This window comes from Stomoxys calcitrans, chromosome 3 (assembly GCF_963082655.1).
Source record: "Stomoxys calcitrans chromosome 3, idStoCalc2.1, whole genome shotgun sequence".
Classification (NCBI taxonomy): Eukaryota; Metazoa; Arthropoda; class Insecta; order Diptera; family Muscidae; genus Stomoxys; species Stomoxys calcitrans.
In genome coordinates this window covers 17,654,626-17,680,029 of record NC_081554.1, presented here as the reverse complement: position 1 = coordinate 17,680,029, position 25,404 = coordinate 17,654,626, and the positions used below count along the sequence as shown (strand labels likewise).

General features: G+C 31.8%; 1 protein-coding gene across 1 annotated transcript in view; it reads left to right on the top strand.

Annotated features, from left to right (window-relative positions):
• LOC106080950 (protein Star) overlaps positions 1-25,404 on the top strand; it is a 107,332-nt gene that overhangs the window by 65,123 nt on the left and 16,805 nt on the right. The window contains exon 2 of the mRNA XM_013242577.2: positions 3,295-4,628. Within this exon, the coding sequence (XP_013098031.2) occupies positions 3,476-4,628 (1,153 nt within the window). The 5' untranslated portion in view covers positions 3,295-3,475. The remainder of the gene's footprint in view (positions 1-3,294; positions 4,629-25,404) is intronic.

Genomic DNA, 25,404 nt, shown 5'->3' with positions numbered 1-25,404 from the left:
TACCACATAATTATATTAAGATACAAAACCAGGATACTGAATGAACTGAACTAGTGAACTGATTGAACAAACTTGGCTAATGATTTATTAGTATATAAAAGACTACTAACTGAATGATCTAGTTCAGTGCCTAGGTATTGCCCTGTTTAGTGTAGGGACAAGAACCGTTCACTGAACTAATACACTAACGAACGAACCAGTTCAGTGAGTTGAAAAGAGCTAAAGTGAGCTGTTGTTTCAGTGATCGACATGTCTGGTATATAATATAGACAAAAACAATTTATTGAACCATATGAACTAGTGAACTAATCGTTTCGATCTGTGATCTTAAACTAAAGAAATCATTAATATGTTGCTGTTCCATCAGGTTATGAGCCTCTGTGTCTTTCGAGCAGATTAATATCTGTCTGCTGCACCATCGATTATGGTATCTTCTTTCAAGCTTCTTTTCCTTGCAGACTCCTTAATGGATTCTTATATTGAATTCCTTATTGCCGCTGTACATTTTTGCCAAATTCTTTTGCCTTGTTATTTGAGCTGTTGTGGGGAAAAAAAACAATAATTGGTATTCCCTGAAAAGGAATTTTTCAACACAAAATCATTTGTGGTTTTAGCCATTTATGGCTTTAATTAACAATTCATAAATTTGTAAAGATTTTTAGTTTATGCCCTCAAGCTAAGAGCATAGGAACGAGACCTCTTAAATTCTTCTGGTGAGGCTGTGGCCATTTAAGGTGATGTGCAAAACTATGGACCATATCTATCTTCACTTCCCACTTTAGTAGTAACTTCTTGTATGGGATTTCTTTCATAAATTGGCAAGGATTCTGAAATTATACAGCATCATCTTCATTTAGAAGAGGATTCCAAAAAAAACCCAACAACAAATTCTCTTTGATTGCTGATGTGGTGATTATTTGGACATAAATACTTTGCTGGCTGAGATGCTTGTTTTTTTTGAGAAGACGAAGGAAAAAATTTAAAAACCCAGAAACATCTGCCGTTTTTCTTTAAGAGATTTTGGCGGCTGTTGAGTTACCACTTGCTGCATGCAACACTACCGCCGCCACCACCACCAGCACTGGCGTACTCAAACTCACTAGTGTTTTTTGTTGTTGTCAGGCATTGAGCATATCGTCGTTGAACTTATTTCAATACGTTACGAATTGAAACTGAACTCTGAAATTGGAGTGTTAGGAAGGTTTTGTGTTCTTCATTTGTTTTGTATGGTACCCTTGTTGTTGTTGTTATGGATTTTGTCTTCGTCCTCTAGCCCATTCACAGTTTTATGATATTCAGTAGAGTTTGTCTGCTGTTTGGCGTCGGCGGTGATGTTGGCACTGCAGTCTCTTCCAAAATAAAAAAAAATTTTTTTGGGTATGTCCAACTTTTTTTCAAAGTGTCTGTCAGTCTGTTTAAATTTTTTCGAATATGCCGCATGTTTTACTTGATCTTGGGTTTTCTTTTCCCTCTCTGTCTCTCTCTCGCTCTCACTTGCTCTTTCCCTCTTTCGAATTGCTGGTTGCAGTATAGATTTTTGACAGGTGGTGTTTATTTCTTTGAGAATTCAGTTCAAGCCAGCCAGCCATACATCTTGAGCGGCTTCATCATTTTCATGATGAGTTTTGAAGTGGTTTTTTTTGCTTTGCCTTTTGTAATTGGTAAGGAATTTTTTTGTGTGTTTTTTGTCGTTTGTTTTCAAAGGCCAGTAGATTTGTTTTCTAACAATCCAAATATCTTTTGTGTGCAGATGAGGTCGAAAAATCCTTCAGCATGCTACAGACAATGTTAATGAACTCTCAGTTCAACATTTGGAGAATATTAAAGGCAACCCAGCGAAACATTTCATAACAAGATTTTTTTTTTGTTTTTTAATTTTAAATTTTTGTATTAAACAAAATTAGAAAAAGGATTTGAAAGGCCAAAATAAAAAAACTTTACAAAAACAAAAAATTTAAAAAGGAAACTTAAAAAAAAACTTTAAAGAAAAATTTTAAAAAAATACGAAATTGGAACAAAAAATTGTAATAATTAATTCCCGTTTTAATAAAAATTTTCCATTTTCTAATAAAAATTTTTAGTTCTCACATTAAAAAAAATTAAATAAAAAATATATAAAACGGTAAAAAAATACATTAAAACAAAAAATTTAAAAAAAAGTTATTAAAAAAACAATTTATTAAAAAAAAATTTAACTAAATTAAAAAATAAAGTGCAGCTAATAGTCAGGGTTGTCGAGCGTTGTTGTTGTGGTATATATATCGTAGAAGCGTTTTTTAAAAATTTTTAAAAATTAAAAAATTTAAAAAAAATTATAAAAAATTAAAAAAATAAAATTAAAGAAATTTAAAAAAAAATTAAAAAAGTTAAAAAATAAATATAAAAAAAAACAAAAAATTTAGAAATGTGCAGCTAATAGACAGGGTTGCCTAGCGTTGTTGTTGTGGTATTTATATCAGAGGCGTTTTCGCAATAAATTCGGTATAAGTACAACATATCAACATACAGCACTTGAAAATTTGTAACAAATTTCAAAATTGGATAAAATATTAAAAAAGTAAAAAAATTATTAAAAGGTCATCAAAAAATTAAATAAAAAAACTTAAAAGTGGTTTTGTTTAACATTTAAAAGGATCAAATAAAAATTAATTAAAAATAAAATTTTAAATAAAATTTTCTATAATGATATTCGAACAAGTTTATTCCTGTAAAAATTGTTTTATAATTTCTTAAGAAGGATATATGACTGCCTTATAAGCCTGCACTATAACTATAAGATTTAATCTTGTTGTGTAGGTATTCATTAAATAAATAAATAAAAATAAAATTAATAAAATAATTAAAACGTCAAAAATCATCATAAAAAAAGTATATAACATACAATCAGATTACGAAATATTTAAAAAGATTATAAACAATATGTAAAGATCATAAAAAATTAATAAAATGCAAAAAAAAAAACAAATTTCTTTTCTAAAAATTTTATTTACTTTTTTAAGTAAAAATTATAGCTCTGACCTCGTATTTTTAAAAAATATTTTCAGAAATATTTTTACAAAGATATTTAAAAAAAAATATCTTTAAAAATATATTTTCAAAGAAATATTTAAAAAGAATAAATTTACGAAAAAATAGTAAAAAAAACAAAATATATTCCATTTTGTAAGAATATATTTTCCATATTTTTTAATGTTTCATTCCCGTTCTAATAAAAAATTTTAGTTTTCTTATATAAAATTTCAGATTTTTCAAACAAGAAAAAGACTAAATTTTCTCCCCTTTTTCTATTTTCAGTTGTTGTTCATGTTTAAAAATCCTCATCACCAACTTTGTGTTTGTGTTTCTGAAGGCAGGCTACACAACACCACCCAGCAAACATGCTTGCACTTAGACAACATATAAGCATATCGTTTACATGAAAACTCACTGCGTATGCGTTTAGAGAGTATTTGAAGCTGTAGCCCTTGAACGAATTATGTCTAAACTTCATGTATCGTCTGCAACATCGGCAGCGACAAAGTCTTTGGCGCCCGAGCATACACAGCCCCAATTGCAGCGCAACGAAAGGGCAGCCAGTGAGAATCCAAATAGTGCAGCACATACCCAACACAGAAGGCATAGCTCTCTAAGCGGGAGAGTTTGTGGTAAATCGTTGGCAAAATCTGCTTCCATAACCGATATAGCGAATAAATTAGAACAATATGAATCAATTACACTGCCTGATAGAGTTAACATGGCGGCGGCGGCGACGACGACGACGACTACGACGACAGAAAGGGCGGCGGCGAACAGCGTCACAACAACATCAAGCTGTAAACGTATTGCTGCTGCCGCTAGAGATTCTTCATTAGCCGACGAAGTGGATGGTGATGAGACCAGAAGGCGAAGATTACCTGCCGCTTTGCGTAATGAATTAAAGGCAGCTACCAAAGATTGTTCCGAGTCATTGCATAATGCTTCTATAGTGGGTGGTCGTACCTCTATAACGTCCTACGATGAGCCCGATCATTTGCAGCATCGTTTTAGTCGAACAGCAGCAGCTTCAGGGGTTGTTGTGGCCAGCGCTGACTCAACAACAGCAGCAACGTTATCAACATCGGTATTAAGTGGAGCGCGGCAGGCGCAACTGGATAATTTTTCTTCATCGTCTAACTTGGATAATGGTTTCAGTGATATGCTGGGCTGTACAAGTGGGATGAGTAGTGTGTTTAGTTCTCCATCTGCCAGTACAGTATCATCGCCCCTGTCTACGCCAACAAGACTTTCGCCACAACTTCAACAGCATCACCGGCAGCAACAGCAATCGTCATGTTGCCAAAAGTCAATAGCATCTACTAAGAATTCCTGCTCCTCCGCCTCTTCCACAAATAATCATCCCTATCTGCATGATCACCATGATCATGCTGATCTTCATTCACATCACCACCAGCATCAGCATCAGCACAATAAACATCTACATCATCACATAGCCGCTTTGTCTTCTAGTTCAGCGAACGGAAGTAAAAACCTTAAGAAATTTGATCCGCGTCTGGGACCATCACCTTATCGTCAACTTTTGCCCATAGCTTTATGTATTCTATCGTTTGCGACAGTCTTCAGCATTTTAATTGTTTACATGGATACGACAGGTGAGTGGTTAGCCTGTTATAAAAAATTAATAAAATTTCTTATGAAAATAAGACATTAGATAGGATTTTGTTGCCAAATTCTAATATCCTGTGGTGCCATATTTTCTATTTAGAAAAATTGTCATATGTCTTGGAAAGAACATTTGGCCATTGCGTCATTTGCAAAAAAAAAAACGGAAGTTTGTTTAGGATGGCATAGTTATATCGATACGAAATCTAGAAATCCTTAACATCATTGCTAGGGAAATGGAAGTACAATTCTAAATGTAAGCCAAAAAGAGAATCTAGAGAAAATTAAGTAAAATGCATTAACCCATTAAGGTTGGATGGGCAGAAAAATTGTCTTTGTTTAAGTTAGGTGGGAGTATTGCCAATTTAGGATTTAAGGTATCAATGGGTGAATGGGAAAAAGTTGGAAAAATATTCGACATATAAGAGAAAATGTAAGGAGCGAGATTTTACAAAAAAATTATAATAAAAAAAAAGAATAAAAACACTGCGAATTTTCATTAATTTTTTAAAAGTACGGTTTGTCATATTTAAGAGCTAATTTCTCTGCTTAAAGTTATAAAACATCAAAAACAATCGCTTTTTAAGAATATTCAACAAAAGTATTTTTTTTATTTTTTAAATATTTCAAAAAAAAAGCTATGTATGTGAAAATATATTATAATATAAAAATTCACGATAGAGCGCCACCTATATGTGAAATTTAAAATTATATGAAAAAATTATAATACAGAAAATCAAAATAAAATATAAAAAGAAATATGGATGTCGAATTTAATTCATCACTCAATGGAAGAATTATGCACATTGTGGTCAACTAAGAAAAAGTGGGATACAACTGTTTACAGGACCACGTTCTTTCCGACTCTATTCAATTTGGAGCCCTAAGTAATATAGAAACCATGATATTGGCCATTTGTGGCAAAATTTGGATATTTTTCCATAAGATGCCCAATTTTTCAGAAATAATTGCCCACTGTGCCAACCGGGAAATAGTGGGCTGAAACCGTTTACAGGAAATATAATATGGATCACATTCTTTCCGAATCTATTCAATTTGGAGCCCTAAGTATTAAAGAAACCAAGATATTGGTAATTTTTTCATATGACGCCCCAAATAATATGACGATCTAGCCATGTCCGTCCGTCTGTCTGTTGAAATCACACTACAGTCTTTAAAAATAGAGATATTGAGCTAAAACTTTCCACAGATTCTTTTTTTGTCCATAGGCAGGTTAAGTTCGATGATAGGCTATATCAGACTATTTCTTGATATAGATCCAATATAGAACGATCCACCGATTGAAGGTCTTGCGACCATAAAAGGCGCGTGTACTGTCCGATTTTGTCAAAATTTTGGACAGTGAGATGTGTTTAAGCCCCTCGACATATTTCTGCAATTGGGCTCAGAATGGCCCAGATTTGTATATAGCTGCCATATACACCGATCTCTCGATTGAAGGTCTTGCGCCCTAAAAGGTGCATTTTTTGTCCGATTTCGTTGAAATTTTGGACAGTGAGTTGTGTTAGGCTCTTCGACATCCTCCTTCAATTTGGCCCAGATCGATCCAGATTTGGATATAGCTGCCATATAAACCGATCTCTCGATTTAAGGTTTTAGGCCCATAAAAGGCGCATTTATTGTCCGATGTCGCCAAAATTTGGGACAGTGGGTTGCGTTAGACCCTTCGACATTCTTCTTCAATTTGGACCAGATACGCCCAGATTTGGGTATAGCTGCCATATAGACCGATCTCTCGATTTATGGGCCCATTAAAGGCGCTTTTATAATCTGACTTCGCTGAAATTTGACGCAGTGACTTATGTTCGAATTTTCGACAGCCGTGTCATATATGGTTCAGATCGGTCTATACATGGATATAGCTTCCAAAAAGACAAAATTAATCCAAATTTTGTATCTTCACTTTTAATATATTTAAAACTTGTAAATTTCTCAAAATATTTGAAATTGTTTTTCCCAACTAAATATCAAAGTTGGTACTCTATGGTAGAATATGTCAAACCTCGGCCCGCTGCATGGTGATAATTAATTCTTAAATTCAATTACGAACATCCAAATGCCACTTACACACTTAAAAAAATAAATATAAATTATATTCGATTCTATTTCTCTTTGGTTTCATTGGATACATATTTTTGTCTGTCTGTCAGTAGTCTTACCTTTGTACCGGAATAAGAAACCTTGAAATTCCATTTGCGTAGGCGTTAAAAGACTTCATGGGATTTTCCCCCTTTAATGTGTGAGTTTTTGTGGTGGCGTTTAGCTGCAAGGCAGGCTCCCAATTGCAAGGCTTTGATTGCAGAGCGCTTATCCACCATTATACGCCTGCCAATGTTAGCTCGGGCTTTTTCAGAGGACAGTCAGTATTCACTGAGTGTTCAACAGCTGTCAATGTAGCGATCGTTGGCTGTTCTGTTGTCGTCTTGTGTGTGCTCTACAGCGCAGACCTTCCTTCTAATGGCAAGCGTCAGCAGGCAATATGTCACACATTAGAGCTTCCAAAGCTGGCGTTTAGTTTTCTTTTGTGGTTTTTGTTTTTGCTGTTTCTAACGACAGACAGGCGCTAAAAGACCTCACCGCCACTGATGGCGGCGACAAAAGTGAATGACAGGCAACAAACTCCTCGGTGTAGTTCTGCTGTAGGAGGGTAACTTCAAAAGATTTGGGAGTGGGGGTGGAGAAATGAACGAAAAGATTGAAGTGCTAGGACTGATATACAGTCGAATCCAGATATTTTAAACGATTTTTCTTCTAGGAATTTTTTAAGCAAGTGAAGGATTTGACCACTTCTAAGAACTTCAAGATGATTTCTTTAATCCTTTCATAAACATCCAAAGTTTCCTTTAATGCTTATTATAGCCAAGCGGATTTTGCTATAGAACTTCAAGTTGATTTTGTTTTATTCTTTCATTAGCATTCCAATTTTCCTTTAAAGCTTATTATAGCTAAGCGGGTTTTACTGTAGCAATACCAAACAATTGTGTGCGGGTGTCATTGAAATTTGGAAACTTTTTATTTTCTTGCTTAAATTGACTCTTCTGCATTGGGTCTGGGGCCTCCTCCACCAACTGGATGGTTGAGATTATTCAGAAAGTTTATAAAAAAAAGGAAGGATTAGTTTGGCAAAAACACTCCTTGGTTTTGGCATTGTCGCCGCTTGTTTATCAATGGCTAAGGTTTTCTCTTTTCCCCTTTTTGGCATATAGGTGAAGGAGTATAGGTGTGTGTATGCATGTGAGTTTTCATGTCTGGCCCTTTTGATTTTTATTTGTTTTTTTTATAGTACAGAACTTCTTATGCATTTAGCCAAGTTTTGGTTGTGACTCATCGCAAATCATTCATTCATTGATTCTCTGGGGCTTCTTTCTCCACACAATGCAGTTGTTTCCGAGTTAAGAGTTTTCTATGGCTCTTGCATCCAGCGTACGTCGCATTGCCAAAAAAAAAAAAACAAAAAACTGACGTCTCTTCTGCCACTGGGCCTTCCCACATTAGCCTGGGAGGAAACCGAAACGTATTTTTACTTTTGGTTTCAATAGTTTTTGGTGCAAAAACAACGGAAAATGTCATTGAAAGAAAAGGAAATTTCACAAAATTCCTATGGGGCGTTTAACTTTCTGTTCTAGCCGCCAACGGCAAGAGTGCTATTGATATAGGAAAGACATGACGCCAAAATTCTTGGCAGTAGTTGCCTTTGGGATATTGGTGCAGAGCCAGGTCATTGCGGTGGAATTAAGGAAACCGAATGGGAAAACAAGAATTTGTATTATTTGCAATTTAATGGTACAAGGCGTTATAGTTCAATTGAACTAGTTCACATCAGGCGGTACATATCGTTTGCCAATTAAGCTTTGTTGGCGTACTTTCATTTCGTTCACATGATTGACGCTCTTTGCTGCATTGTTCAGCTGTGCCAGCAAAAGTAAACTGAACTTTTGAACTAACTAGTTCAGAGAACTGAAATGAGTCATTTGTCTTTCTTTGTTGCAAACACGAACTGAACTAGAGAACTGACGAATGAACTGAATTAGTAAATTGAACTAGTGAACAAACCGAACGAACTAGTTCAGTGAGCAAAAGTGGGCCGTAATTTGTACTATTTGCAATTTAATGTACTAGGCGTTATGGACCGTAATAGTTCAATTGAACTAATTCACATCAGGCGGTACATATCGTTTGCCAATTCAGCTCTGACGTACTTTCACTTGCTTGCTGCTCTTTGCTGTATTATTCAGCTTTGCCAGCAAAAGTAAACTGATCTTTTGCACTAAATGAACTAACTAGTTCAGAGACATGAAATGAGACGTTTGTCTTTCTTTGTTGCAACACGAACGAACTGGACTAGTGAACTGATGAACGATCTCAATTTATAAATTGAACTAGTGAACTAACCGAACAAATTAGTTCAGTGAGCAAACGTGAGACGTAACTTAAATGAATGGCATTGTCCAGTATATAATAGACACAGAACAGTTCACTGAACTAGTAAATTTACTTAAGGAACCAGTTAAGTGAATTGAGATTTTGAGCTATCTTAGACTCATAGTCCACTTGATTTCCCTTTTAGACACCTTTTAATTCTGTTGTTATTACTTTTTATGGAAATCTCCAAAAACAACATCGACTTCTTTCAAGTATATAACCATTACAAGGCAGCGTTCGACAAATAAGAACAAGAACAAGAAAAAAAAAAAATTTCGAAATAAATTATTTAAAAATTTTGTTTTTAATTAATTATTATTTATAGTTTTAATTTTTTTTTATTTTTTTACTTTTTTTTGTAGATTTTTTTAAATTTTTTATATTGGGTTGCCTAAAAAGTAATTGCGGATTTTTTAAAAGAAAGTAAATGCATTTTTAATAAAACTTAAAATGAATTTAATCAAATATATAATTGCCATTTTGTTCGATAACCTTGTGCCATCTTCCTGGCAAATTTAGTATTCCACGCTCATAGAACTTCTGGCCTTTATCTGCAAAAAACTGAACCAAGTGCGATTTTATAGCCTGATCATTGCCGAAAGTTTTACCATTTAAGGAGTTCTGTACCTTATAATCATTTTTATATATTATTTATAAATTTTTTATTATTTATATAATTTTTATTTTTAAAATTTTTTAATTTAACATATTTTTTTATGTCTTGTATTCTTTTATATATTAAATTTGTATATTTTTTCTTTTTTTACCTTTTTAGTTTTTAAAAATCTGTTTAATTACTTAATTTTTGAATTTTTTAATCTATTTATCTATTAATTTTTTAATTTTTATTATAATTTTTTTCTTTAATTTTCTTAACTTTTATTTTTTTTTAATTTTTTATGTATATATTCTTGATTTTTTTTTATTTTTTTTATTTTTTTTCTTTTATTTTTTTATTTGTTCTTAATTTATTTTACCATTTTTTTCTTTTATATTTTTGTTATTTTTTTACTTCTTTTTTTAGTATTGTTTCTATTTTTATTTTTTCATTATTTTTTGTTGTTCTATATCTTTTTTCAAGTATTATTTTTTTATTTTATTTTAATATATATTATTTATTTTTGAATTTTTTAATCTATTAATTTTTTTAATTTTTATTATTTTTTTTTTTTAATTTTCTTAATTTTTATTTTTTTTTTAATTTTTTATGTATATATTCTTGATTTTTTATTATTTTTTCTTTTAATTTTTTTTATTATTTATTCTTAATTTATTTTACTATTTTTTTCTTTATATTTTTGTTATTTTTTTACTTCTTTTTTAGAATTATTTTTATTTTTTTCATTATATTTTGTTGTTCTATATTTTTTATTAATTATTATTTTTTTATTTTATTTTAATATATATTATTTATTTTATTTTTAATTTCATTTTAATTTATATTTTATATATCTTATTATATTTTATTTTATTTCCTTTCATTTCATTTTTATTTTATTTTATTTCTTTTCATTTCATTTTTTTTTGTTTGTTTTCTTTATTTTATTTTGTTTTATTTTATCTTATTTTATTTTATTTTATTTTATTTTATTTTATTTTATTTTATTTTATTTTATTTTATTTTATTTTATTTTATTTTTCTTTACTTTATTTTATTTTATTTTATTTTACTTTATTTTATTTTATTTTATTTTATTTTATTTTATTTTATTTTATTTTATTTTATTTTATTTTATTTTATTTTATTTTATTTTATTTTATTTCATTTTTATTTTATTTTATTTTGCAAAAATATAAAAAAAATATAAGCTCAATTTTTTTATATTTTTATTATTAATTTTTTTATTTATTTTTATTTATTTTTATTAATTTTTATTTTTTATTTCTTTTCATTTTTTTTCTTTAGTTTTATTTTTTGTTTTATTTATTTTTATATATTTTTCTTATTTATATATTTTTTTTAAATATGATATTTTAATATGTTTGTAACTTAAAAAAAAAATTAAGCTATAAAAGAAAAGCAAATGCATTGTGTCAGAACTTCAAAATATAAAAAAAATTCTTTTTGTTTATTAAACTGCCACTTTTATGATCCAATCTCCGAACTTTTTTCCTACTGCCAATTTTAATATGCATGACATGCATTGAGTTTGTTTGTTCGTTTTTGTGGCTTGTTTCCTTTTTGTGAAATCACACACATTTTATTTTATTGTAATTTTATTATGGGATTTATATAGTAGAAGTACTACTACTACTACTGCTATTGCTGCTACTACTCCTTGTCGTTTTCATTCATAAAAAATACATTGATGATATTTGTGGTTGCCATATGCAATGATAAGCGCATGATATCCTATTCTCGCTTGACGCCTTTTGACTGCCTACATTTGCTTCCTTCGCTTCCGGCCAAGCCAAGAGATTTTGGTTCCTTGTTTTTCATGTATGTATGTCTGTCTGTCTGTGTGTCGATTGGTTTTTCTTACTTGCCAACTTTGGCAGTTGATAAAAACGAACATGCAAATTTCATTCCTTACATTTGTAACGTGAACGCTGTGATGTCTCGTGTCTTTTTTTCTCTGAAAGAAGCAGCAGAAGTAGTGGCACTTTGGCGGACGTTGCAATTATATGGACGCCACCCAGACTAGACGCAGGCAAAATGCCGGTCGCTAAGACTTAAAGGAATTTTGTTTGCATTTTTTCTATTTTTTGTAGTTGTTGTTTCAACACCTTCGAACATTTCTTGCTAATGAAATTACTTTGCTCTGCTGTTTGGGTATTCCTTTGTTAAGCTATTCAGAAAGTTGTTTTTTTTTTCGCTCTTCATGCTTTTTCCATGCCCAAGTCTAATGGAAAACAGTGGCTGTCGATGTTACCTTTGTTGAAGGTGATGAAGATGATGATTGGTAGTTTTATTTATTTGTTGTTGCTGTTGCCTTGCTGAAAGTTATCATAAAAATATTCTCATAATTTTTGGTTTTTTTCGAAATGTCACGTCAAAATTTGTTGTTTTGTACTTTTTTTTTGTCTTTTTTCAGATGACAATATTTTCTTTAGCATTTTTGGTTCTCATAGGCATATTGCTGGCTATACAAAATTCAGTTATTCCCAGTATCCCACAGTATTCCCCTCTTGCTTGTTTACCCATCATGATTCATCAAATAATTCATTTTGGAGTTTTGTGTGTGAGTGTGTGCCTGGTGCGTTGTCGTCTTACTTTATTACCATAAACGTTCTATTAATTTTCTCTAGCTTATTTCAATTTGGCAGTTTCTTACGGAATTTCAAATAGATTAATTGTCTTTTCTTTTGGTTTTCATTTGTTTCCTTAAGATTAATTTTAATGCTGCAATCCAACGTTTATGCCATGCAGTCACGTTCCAATTCACTTTTTGGGAATAGTGTCGTGTTGGGAGAGAATTAAAAAAACCCCAACAGACTCAAATGAAGTTGTCTTTAGATTAGATACTTAGGTTTTCATCTATTAAAAGGCCTAGTAGATTGCAAGGTGAATGCGATGAGAGGGGGAAGAGAATAACAGAAGCTATGATGTAAGCAAACTGCAATCAGATAACACTTGATCAAAGTAGAAAGACCGTAAAACAAAAAGATAAAAAAATTAAAGAAAATAAAAAAAATTAAGGAAAGTTAAAAAAATAAAACAAAAAAAAAATTAAATAAAATTAATTAAAATAAAGAAATCGGGACGTATGAAAAACAGTTTTAAAAATTAAACAAAAATGAAAAAAATATAAAGTAATAAAAAGTACAAAGAATATAAACTACTTAAAAATTAAAAGTTATAAAAAACTAGAAAATTTTAAAAATATTTAAAAACACAAGTTTTAAAAACTTAAAAAACAAATAAAAAATTTAAAACAAAATCCAAAGAATTAAAAAAGATTTGACAAATTTTAAAAAATTTAAAAAAATGTAAAAAAATGAAAAAGAAATTAGAAAAATAAAAAAAGAAAATTAGAAAAGATAAAATTAACAAAATATAAATATAAATAAAAAAAATACTATTTAAAAATTTTTTTTTTATTTTATTTTTGAACTTCTTAAATTTATTTTAGTTTATTTTTCTATATTTTTGTTTTTATTATTGTTTATTTTATATATTTATATCTTATTTTTAGTTTGTTTTATTTTTTTAGTTTGTTTTAATATTTTTGTTTCATTTTCTTTAAGAAAGTTATTAATAGTTTGAATTTTTGAAAAAGAGAAAAAATTAGATTTGTAATTAATTTTTTTAATAATTATTTAAATTTTTCTATTTTTTGTCTATTTTTTCTTGTCATATCTTTTTCCTTTAAATTTATTTATGTTACATTTGTTAAAAATTTCAATTTTTTTATTTTCTTTTTCTATTTTTTCTTGTTTTTCGAAAAATAAATATAAACATAAGAATTTAAAAATATAAGAAATAAAAGAAGTTAAAAAAGAAGCAATAAAAAGTCTTAAAAAAATAAATGAAATTAAAAACAAGTAATTTTCCTTTAAAAAAATTATAAAACCTAACAAAAAAAATTTAAAAAATTACAGAAAATAATAAATCCTGAAATAAAATCTCAAGAAAATAATAAATTTTAAAAAATAACGCAATTAAAAAAAAAATTAATCGCAATTTAAAATTTAAAATTTTTATTTCTATTTTTTATTTACATTCCTATTTTTTATTTATTTTTTTATTTTATTTTTGTTATTTATTTTTTATTACTTTTTTAAATTTTTATTCTGTTTGCCTGTCATGACTTGGTCAATATTGTTTGTATTTATTTATTTTTTTTATTTTTATTTTTTTATTTTTATTTTTTTTTTACTATTTTTGTTTTTTTTTATTTTTTTTTATTTATTGTTTTATTCTTTAATTAAAATAAAAAATCAAATATTAACAATTTCATAAAAATATTGTTTATATAAAAAAATATTTAACTGTAGGATCTTGATTTTATCTACCTTCACTATAAAATAAATAAATAAAAAATATTTCTATTTTCTATTTATATATCTAATTTTTATTTATGTATCTATATTTTATTATTAATTTTTCTATTTTTTTTTTTGCTTATTTTGTTGTAATATTTTTTTTTATTAATTTTTTTTTTAATTTTCTATCTCTATTTTTTTATACCATTTGGTTTTTTAGTTTTTTTTAAATTTTTTAAATTTTGGCAGTACTTGGCAATGAGGATGTCAACTTGTTCCCTTTTTACATTCATTCTTTGTTTACGTTTTCTCCTATTTGATGACATTTTCAATCGGCAGATGGCAGATTTGACATCCCTAATGATATTCATGGGGCCTTTCCACTTTATTTTGTCGGAAGTGACCTAACCTTCTATTAGTGAATCCTGATCGCAATTAAAATAAATCACAATTTTCAATTTAAATTTTTTTTATTTATTTTATTTTTTTATTTTTTTTTATTTATTTTATTTTTTTATTTTTTTTTATTTTTTTATTTTTTTATTTTTTTATTTTTTTATTTTTTTTTATTTGTTTCTTTTTACTTTTTTTTATTTGTTTCTTTCTTTTCTTTATTTAATTGTTTTATTTTATTTTTTTTTATTTTATTTTAATTGTTTATTTTTTAATTTTTTAAATTATTTATTATCATTTTTTTATTCTGTTTATATGTAATGACTTGGTCAATGTTTTTTTATTTACCTTTTTTTTATTCCTAAATTACAATAAAAATTTCAAAATTACAAAAAATTTACAAATTTCCTAAAAATAATGTTTACATAAAAAAAGTGTTTAAGTGTAATAATTTTGTTTTATCTCACTTTAAAATTCATTTGGCCGATTTTGCTTCAACTGTTATTATCCTGGTCATAGACGCGTTGTATAGGGGGGCAGGGGTTTTAAAATTCTATACCTCTTTTAGAACTGAATAAATCTGGGAGCTTTCTCACTTCCTTTGCGTTATACATTATACATGCAGATTAATATCACCGAGCAACCTCTCGATGGATCACCCTATATAATAATTCCCATCTATGAAAAGATATATTTAGCCAACTCTGTAAAATTAAGCCATAATAAAATATTTTCATAGTTACTTCCTTAAAATAACTCACCATTTGCATTCCAAAGGCCTGATACCAAACTTTGCTGCCCCAGGCGGCTGAGGCAGTGATTAGAGTTTGCCACAGTTGTATAGTTATTGCTGTAGCTCATTAACATTGGGGTCTAATGTGCTCCTCTATCACCTTGCCCATCACCTATGTTAACAGCACATTAACTTTATTTGTGCGACGACGCGTCTATGGCACACATCACCTTTACACATTTAGTGCAGTTTTTTTTTTTACATTTAGGCCCAGCTGCTGCTGTTAGTGTCTGGTCAGCAATATTGTGTGCGGAGATTCCATTGCTTTTCACACCAAAACACAATAGTCCTCCCTCTCCTCGTATTCAAACAACAACCTTCAATTGTTTGTTGTTGCCTGCTACCACTGCGATGTGTTGACTTGGCTTAAATTATTTCATTCTGCAATTTCTTTTACCAAACAATGTATGTTAGCCTCCTCTGGTACTTGCTGCAGGCACCTTTCTTGTTTTTGTTGTTGCTCTCTTAATGCGTGATTTTTTTATTACCAAATGCTTTTATATGCCGACTCATACAATGTCATTAGCCTTAACAAATCGCATTAGCCCAAATCATCATCATGTTACGGCTAGTGAAATGAGTTAGTTTTAAGTTTAGTTTTTGTTTTTGTAATATTTACTTCATCCTCCTTTAGTGGTTATTGTTGTTGTTTTTGCGGTACTATTAGTTTTTCGTCCATGACTCTTGGTGATGATGATGTGCAATTTTGTACCACCTATGATTTTGTTAATACATTTTTTAAGTATTTGTCCATTGTTTATTGTTATAACAACTATTATGGAAGATAGATTTTTATGTTTATTGGGATTTTTGCAGAATTGCCTAAGCCTAAGTTAATTGTTAAGTTACAGTTTGGCAGTGAAAACCTGTGTCAAAGCATAACAAAGATGATCAGCTGATCATATTTCATTCGTAGGGATGCCAAATTAGAGCTTTTTGTATTAGAAGAGTTGAAGGGTTGCCAAAATATTTATTTTGCTAAACACTGTTTGGGGATCCAATAGAAAGGTCTCTCGGGTATGGTTGTTTGCAGCATGAAAAAAATGAAACGAACCAAACGAAACAGAATACAAAAACAACAAAAAACTTTGAGGAAGACTTTGGAAAAATATCATCAATATTAAAATTCCACATTTTTAACGTATCTCATCCCTTTAAAGGGATTTTTGGGTTTTTTGTTAATATTTTGACAAGTTTTCTGGCTTCAATATATTATCAATATATGTTTAACAAATATTCGAAATTTAGGAAAATTCAAGAATTTTTGTCTGAAAATTACCCCAAGCGCGATCCATGACGGCAGGTGTGTAAAATTCTAGCCTGCCGAGCTTAATCCATTTTTACTTGTTCTTTTTTTTTCATTAAACCAACGAAATTATTATTTTTTTTTGTATGTAAATGTGATACTTAATTCCTCTTGAAACAGCTGTCATTGTCGCATGATGTATCTCTCTCCTCCTTGGACAAATACAGCCGGTTGGTTTAGCCTTATTTTCCGATAAAATATTAGAGGCGACAAAATATTGGATTTGAAGTAATAGTCATAAACTCTTTATTTGCTAAGCAGTCTGGGTTCACCCCACCTAAACGCTAGGCATGAATTGAGTCTTGTGTTGGACAATGGTGACCGAGATTGTAACATACGTTGTCTTAAATGGACTTAAATCTCGGGCACAGTAAAAAAACACATTGGGATTTATAGAACTTTTAGCAAATAACATGGTGGCAAGTGTTTTGTAAGAATTAAGCCCTTAATGCCAGTAAGGCATTACGCCTTCTTTGTGTGCCATGGTGGTGTAGTAAGTGTGGACATTTGTTTGCTTTTTGGCTTGTGAAACAGTTGGTTTCGCGAACTCTCTGACTGAGTGACTGGCTAGCTTACAGAATTCTATATTTAACTCGCCCCAGCCATGACATTATAAAGAATAGCGCCATTAGATGTGCTGTTGTTTGTCATCCATACTAATCGCAGTTGCCTTCTAAGACCGGATGTGATTCATAATTCGGTCTTCATGTGAGAATTCATTTCATGATGAAGCATTTTTTGCATTTGTCGTTCGAAGTTTAACTTGCCTGTGGCAGTGGCCCTTGCCTCATCATATGGCATGGGGCTAAGTGCAGTATGGTGTAGTTAGTCAAATCATTTCAGCATTGGAACTCTGCTTCCGCATGCTGTTTCATCTATCGTTCTCATTGCTGCCCTTTCTAGAATGGCGCTAATAATCTAAGGTTAATTTGCTTACTTTCATTTTATTGTATATAGACTTTTCTTTCTTAAGTGCCGTCGAAAGAGACAAACCTAGTGAACTTTAGCTTCAAACTCAAACACTATGTCAACGGTATGGTGGTAGGTAGTTGAAGACTTAAATCGACATAAATATATAAATGGATGACTTTATAGCAGACACAGACTACGTACTAACCCTATTCAGTAGTACAGATGGAATCAGTTGTCGAATTGGTTGTTGTTGGTTTTTGTGATTGCAAGACGACAAAAGTGATTAAAACCTCTTTGGCTCAGTTGGGTGGAAACGGCCACAGTGGTGTGAAAATTAAAATATTTTTTTTTTTAATTTTTATTAAAAATTTATTTTTTTTTAGAAAATTTGGTATAAATTCGATTTTCATGAAAAATGTCTTCAATGTATTGTTTCTATACAAATTGTTGTTAAAATTTTATCGTTATAAAAAATGTGTCATGTGCGGTACCAATCGGTCATAACCTGATATAGTTGCCATATGAACCGATCTCCCGATTTGATTTCTTGAGCATCTAGAAGCTGCATTTTTTTCCAATTTGGCTGAAATTTTGCATCAAATGTTCCGTTATGACTTCCTACAACTGTGCCAAATACGGTCTAAATCGGTCTATAATCCGATATAGCTTCCATATAAACCGACCGCCCGATTTTACTTCTTGAGCTTAATTCTAATCCGAATCTTTTTCCAAATTTCATTTTTAAAAGAAATTTTTTAAACCACTGTGCCATGCCGTTTTTGCCTCAACGAATGTGGCTAACAAAAACAAAATCGAAACAAAAACAATAACCAACCAAAGTAGTGGAGTAGAATATACATCTTGGGATATTGTATTTCATGAGCTTTGGTTGGACGTTGTTATTGGACGCCGCTGCAGAGACGCTCGCTTTTAAGGGGGGGTTTTGTAAAGGGATGTGACTGTGGATATGGCTGTGGCGGTGACAACAGCGACATTGAGTGAGCGATGGCACTATAGCTGGCCGGGTGGCCAGCAATTTTGTGATTTTCCACTTTAAGACTCAAGTTGGAAATTATAACGTAACCACATTATCGCAGCGTGTTGTCTAAAAAGAACGGCAAGGCTAAGGAGCCTGCCATGGATGTTATATACATACAATTTTTATAGGAAATTTTGTCAAATTTTGTATTTTATTTTAAATTTGTAAAAACTGTGTTTTTAAGACAATTTTGTGGAAATTAATTTTGCAAAAAAAAAAACGCTGTTGTAAAAAAAAATTACCACACAATTTTTTGTTTAAAATTTTTTTTCAACAAAACTTTGTACAAGCTTTTTTTTTATAGAAAATTTAATTGAATTTTTTTTATAAAAAATTTTATCAAAATTTACTTAAAGAAAAATTTACCGTGTTTTTTTAAAATTAGGGTAATGAGAAGTGCTTTTTAGGGGAGGTATGGCACCTCAGACATTGTGACTCAAATATGGATATCAAATTCGTGCTCCACTCCCAAATCCCTTTAATCTAAGGCCCATATTGCCAGGGTCGGTATATATAAACCGTTTGGAGGGTATTTTGGGGCTGGATCAGCTACGGCACTTTGCCCTGAAAATAGATATCAAATTCGTTCTTTACTCCCTAATGCCGTTGATTTGAGCTCCATATTGCTAACATCGGAAATGAAGTTCAGTTTAGGGGGTGATTTAGGGCGTACCCTCAAACACTTGGCTACAAAATTGGATATCAAATACGTTTTCTACTCTCAGATACCTTTCATTTAAGTTCCATATTGTCATAATTAACCTATTTTGACGCATTTTTAGAAGAAAAAGCGCCACCAAGACATGAACGGAAATTTTAATGTCATATTCGTAATCTTCTACCAAATATCTTTCATTTGAGTCCCATATACCCAAGGTTAGCTAATATGCCCATTAGGGGGATTTTGGGGGTAAAACGACCTCTAAATACATGGACCTAATTTCTTATGCCATATCTATAATCTGCTGTCGAATACTTTTCATTTGAGTCCCATATTGACACGAACGTTAAAAATAACTGTTTAGAGGAGTTTTGGAGTTGGGGCAGCCCACCGGGTACTTGGGCCCAAATTTAAATACGATATTCGTTTTCTCGTCTCCAATAACTTTCATTTGATGCCCATATTTTGCCTATCGCTCCTTTTTTGGTTTTGGGTGGCGTTTTTGGGGTAAGTGGGTGAGTTCGCCCCTTATACTATATATACACAGTCTGTGAAAATTTTAAGATTATCGGTTCAGCCGTTTGAAATGGGTCATATGCCCATTTGGGGCGTTTTCGGGGGGTTGGGGTGACCCTCTATGCTTAGATCTGATTTTGTATTCCAGATTCGTAATCTACTCCCGAATACCTCGCATTTGAGCCCCATATTGACAGGAACGTCCTATATGTCAGTTTGGGGAAGTTTTGGGGTTTGGGTGGCCCGATAGGTACTTATACTCAAATTTCAATGCCATATTCGAATTCTACTCTCCAATGCCTTTCATTTGATACCCATATTGTCCTGATCGGTCCACTTTTGATTTTGGGTGGTGTTTTTTTTTGATAAGGGGGAGGGTGAAAACCTTTCATTTAAGTCCCATATTGTCATGTTCAACGTCCAATAAACCTATTTCAAGGGGTTTTGAGGTTGGGGCGGCCACCCTGTTACTTGAACCCAATTTTTATACCCTACACCACTACTGTGGTACAAACTACAGGTCGCTATTTTCATCCGATAGTCTTCAAATTTGGTGTGGGCATGTTTTTCGACCTAAAGACGAAGCCTATTGAAATTGGAAAAAATCGGTTCAAATTTGAAAAAATCGGATTTGGATATAACTTCCATATATATGTTCGTCCGATTTCCAGCAATACTGAAATGAAATGGTCATTTGTTAATCGATTCTCTCAAAATTTGGCAGGAAGGACTTTCTTATGACTCCCGACATTAAAGTTGAATTTCATAAAAATCGGTTCAGATTTGGATATAGCTCCCATATATATGTTCGTCCGATTTGCAATAATTATGCAATAAAATCGTCATTTGTTAACCGATTCTCTTGAAATTTGTAAGAAAGGTTTTTCTCTTGACTCTCGACACTACTGGTGAATTTCATGGATATAGGTGTAGATTTAGATATAGCTCTCATATATATACATCACCCGATTTTCAGTCCTGGAGCTATTGCAAGCGCATTTATTGACCAATCTTCCCCAAAATTTTGTACAACGCTTTCCTCGACGAGTACCACATTATCTAAGAAGTTTGAACAAAATCAGTTCAGATTTAGATATAGTTTCCATACATATGTTCGTCAAGTTTTGGGTAATTTGAGGGCAATTAGTCAACCGTATTTATTAGGTAATTTGTCAACCGTATTTTTTACAGTTTGAACATATTTGCTCGAAATGTGTTACGGATTATTTAACAACTCATCTGAAAACATACGGCGAGGTCCATCAAAATTGGTTCAGAATAAGACATAGCTCCTTCTTGGTACCTAAGGAGTAGGTGTAGGGTATTATAAAATCGGCACCGCCCGACTTTTCCCTTTCCTTACTGGTTAATATGAAATTCGTGTTCTACTCCTGTAAACCTTTTATTTGAGTTTCATGTTGTCCCGAGAAGGTCACCGTAGTGCAGAGGTTAGCATGTCCGCCTATGAGGCTGAACGCCTGGGTTCGAATCCTGACGAGACCATCAGAAAAAAAAATAAAATTTTTTTTTTCAACGGTGATTTTCCCCTCCTAATGCTGGCAACATTTGTGAGGTATCATGCCATGTAAAACTTCTCTCCAAAGAGGTGTCGCACTGCGGCGCGCCGTTTATAAATAAAGGAGGCCCCTTATCATTGAGCTTAAACTTGAATCGGACTGCACTCATTGATATGTGAGATGTTTGCCCCTGTTCCTTAGTGGAATGTTCATGGGCAAAATTTGTTGTTGTATTTGTTGTCCCGATCGGTACACTTTTATTTTTGGGTAGTATTTTTGGGGAGGAGGAAGGGTCCACCCCTCTCCGATATCAACAATTTATATAGCCTATGTTTCCTTCCAGACGAACCTACACAATCTCTGATCATTTAAATTTTTGACTCTATACGGAACAAACCGACTAACAAATTAATTCTAATTGATTTTTATACCCTTGGGTCTTGACTCCTTGAGCCTCTAGAGTGCGCAATTCTTATTCGCTTAGAATGGAATTTTGCGCGATGTGTTTTATTATGATATCCAAAGTATGGTTCAAATCGGTCCATAACCTGATATAGCTGTCATATAAACAGATCTGGGGACTTAACTTCTTGAGCTTCTAGAGGTCGCAATTCTTATTCGATTTGGCAGAAATTTTGCATGAAGTATTTTATTATGACTTTCAACAACTGTGCCGAATAAGGTTCAATTCGGTTTAAACCTGCTATAGCTGCCATATATACCGATTTGGGATCTTGTCTTCTTGAGCCTCTAGAGGTCGCAATTATTATCCGATTTGCCTGAAATTTTGTACGACGGATCCTCTCATGACCATCAACATACGTGTTTTTATTATGGTCTGAAGCGGTCTATAGCCTGTTACAGCTCCCATATAAATCGATCTCTCCATTTTACTTCTTGAGCCCCCAAAGGGCGCAATACTTATTCGAATTGGCTGACATTTTACACAGGTCTCCAACATATAATTGAATTGAGGTCCGTACCGGACCATATCGTGATATCGCTCTAATACCAGAGCAAATCTTTTCTTTTATCCATTTTTACTAAGAAGAAATGCCGGGAAAAGAACTCGACAAATGCGATCCATGGTGGAAGGTATATAAGATTCGGCCCGGGCGAAATTAGCATGCTTTTACTTGTTATGTATACGATTTTATATAAAATTTAATTTCATACAAAATTTTTGTCAAAAAATTAATTTTTAATAAAATTTGTATTTTTATTTTATTAAAAAGTTTATTTTTAAAGAAAATGTTCCAATTTTTTTTTTTTTGAAAATTTTATTATTTTATTGTAAGAACATTTTCAGATCTGTAGAAAATTAAAAAAAAATAATTTTCAGAAAATTTAATTTTTTTTTTTATAAATTTTAATATATATAAAAATTTTTTTGGTGTTTTTTATTTTTAACGGAAATTTTTTGAAAATTTTGTTTTGCTAAAAGTTGTAAATATGGCAACTCTGTTTTCTGCATATCTGTCTGTCAATAAATGAGTACCTTAACCACTAACCACCAAATAATCCTGCTATGATGAAAGCAAAATAAGGTGGAAGTATAGGAAATATAGTATATATTAGTTTAGCTAAACCATAGTTACTCCTTCAACTGTCATATGGAAGTTAACAGACAGACAAGGAGTAGGGCTAGTGCTAGGGCTGGGGCAATGGGGCTTTGTTGCCATTGCACTAAAACCTCGATGTTGCTCTACTTTGGATTTTGTTTTCAAGATTTTCTTGATGGCAGGCTATTGTTTGTGCCATTTCATGCGATTCCCTTGTCGAACAACGAGTTAGTACATACTCCTCATGGGATGTGCGTGCGCAGCAATAGTTGGTGTGTTTTCTTGCACATTGGAACCCGCATAAGAGTCTTATCTTTCCGCAAGGCTTTAACGCTCTTTTGTTGGAGTTGCATGAAAGTGCATTGCGTTTGTGGCTAAGGAGTATGGGTTGATTCAAAACGACGACCACACAAAATAGTATGATATAGCTGCCATATAGATATGGGACTCTATAACGCAAATAAGGCAGTGTTTCAAGTTGCCAGGGTAGGGCTGTCTACTATTCACTAAGACAGAATTTTCTAAACAATACTTTTGTATTACTACTTCTCTGCAAAAGTGATGAAGATAGATTGCAACCCCTCTTGCAGTTAAGAAATTGCATAAAGTTTTTGCTTAGCAGGGCATTACTCGTTTGTTGTGTCATACTTCCCTTACTTTGCCCTTCGAAAAAGTAAACCACAAAGGGTAAGAACTTTCATTGCAATTCATTTTTTTTATCGTACCCCAAGAGAGTTTTGAATATAACATACATACATACATATGTATATGTGTGTGTAGTCACTCACTCGTCTGTTTGCTCTTCTTTTTCCTCTTTAGATTTCAATCGGAGATTAGGATCTAAAGAATTTTTATTGTTTTGTAACTTGTAAAAATTCCTCAGGCATAGCACGTGACAAGATGGATAAAAAAAGGTTTTTTGTTTTAGCTGCAATGATGCGCAACCCTTGTAGCCTTGGCTTTAAACTTTAATCTTCCCCCTTTCTTCCCCTTGAAATGTCACATCACATGCACAGACATCAGTCACTTTAAAGTTTTTAATGCATTTCAAAAGATAGAAAGAAAGAGGGGAGATTTTATAGATTGATTTGAGTGAGAAAGAAGGTCTCCGTTTTCTGTTTTTTAGGTCAATTAATGCAGTGGGACATATAACTGAAATTTATGTTTTATGGCTAAAATTTCAAATTTGTAGCCTCTAAAGTATTTAGGGTAATTTGTATATATTTTTATTTATGTTTTCTTTTTTTGTAGAATTTTCATGCCATGTGCTGTTGCTAAGGGCAAAATATTTTTTCAGAGCTGCAGTTTAACCCTCTTAGCTGAAATGGAGGGACATCATTTAAATAGGTTTTCATTTTTTGTTAAACATTTTCAGTATTTGACCATATGGTCTAGTATTTGCAACAAGTGGCATGAAATATAATTTTTGGTTCTTTTTGCCACTTTCGCGCCATTATTAAAGCTTAACCCATTAACGTCTGACCCTCCATTACTTTGTCCGATTTTGATGAAATTTCATATATTCAATATCTTGAGCATTTATACTGACATAGTAAATTTTTTTTTTATTTTTTTTTAATTAAAAAAAAATTTAATTCTTAAGCCACTGTTGTTTCATTAAAAAATCATTTTCTTAATATTATAGGACCATTTAATGGAGAAAAGAGGATTATAATGATTTTGACATAAAATCGCACCTGCTGTCAAAAGTAGTAGGCTTATCGCCATAAATTTATTTTTTATACCCTCCACCATAGGATGGGGGTGTACTTATTTCGTCATTCTGTTTGTAACACCTCGAAATATGCGTATGAGACCCCATAAAGTATATATATTCTTGTTCGTCATGGCATTTTAAGTCGATCTAGTAATGTCCGTCCGTTTGTCTGTCGAAAGGACGCTAACATTGGAAAGAGTAAAGCTAGGAGCTTGAAATTTTGAACAAATACTTTTTATTAGTGTAGGTCGGTTGGGATTGTCAATGGGCATAATCGGTCCATGTTTTGATATAGCTGGCATATTAATCAATCTTCGGTCTTGACTTCTTGAGCCTCTAGAGGGCGCAATTCTCGTCCGATTTGACTTAAATTTTGCACGTGGTGTTTTGGTGTCACTTCCAACAACTGCGCTAAGTATGGTTCAAATCGATCAATGTTTTGATATAGTTGCCATATAAACCAATCTTGGGTCTTGACTACTTGAGCCTCTAGAAGGCGCAATTCTAGTCCGATTTGACTGAAAATTCGCATGTAGTGTTTTGGTGTCACTTCCAACAACTGTGCTAAGTATGATTCAAGTCGGTTCCTAATCTGAGATAGCTGTCATTCAAGTCGGTTCCTAATCTGAGATAGCTGTCATATAAACCGATCTTGACTTCTTGAGCCAATAATGCACGCAATTCTCATCCGATATGGCTGAAATTTTTCATGAGGTGTTTTTTTTCTAAGTATGGCGCAAATCGGTCCATAACCTGATATAGTTGCCATATAAACCGATCTGGGATCTTGACTTCTTGAGCCTCTAGAGGGCGCCATTCTCATTCGATTTGGCAGAAACTTGGTACAACGGCTTCTCTCACGACTTTCAACGTACGTGTCTAATATATTGGGTTGCCCAAAAAGTAATTGCGGATTTTTCATATAGTCGGCGTTGACAAATTTTTTCACAGCTTGGTACTCTGTAATTGCATTCTTTCTTC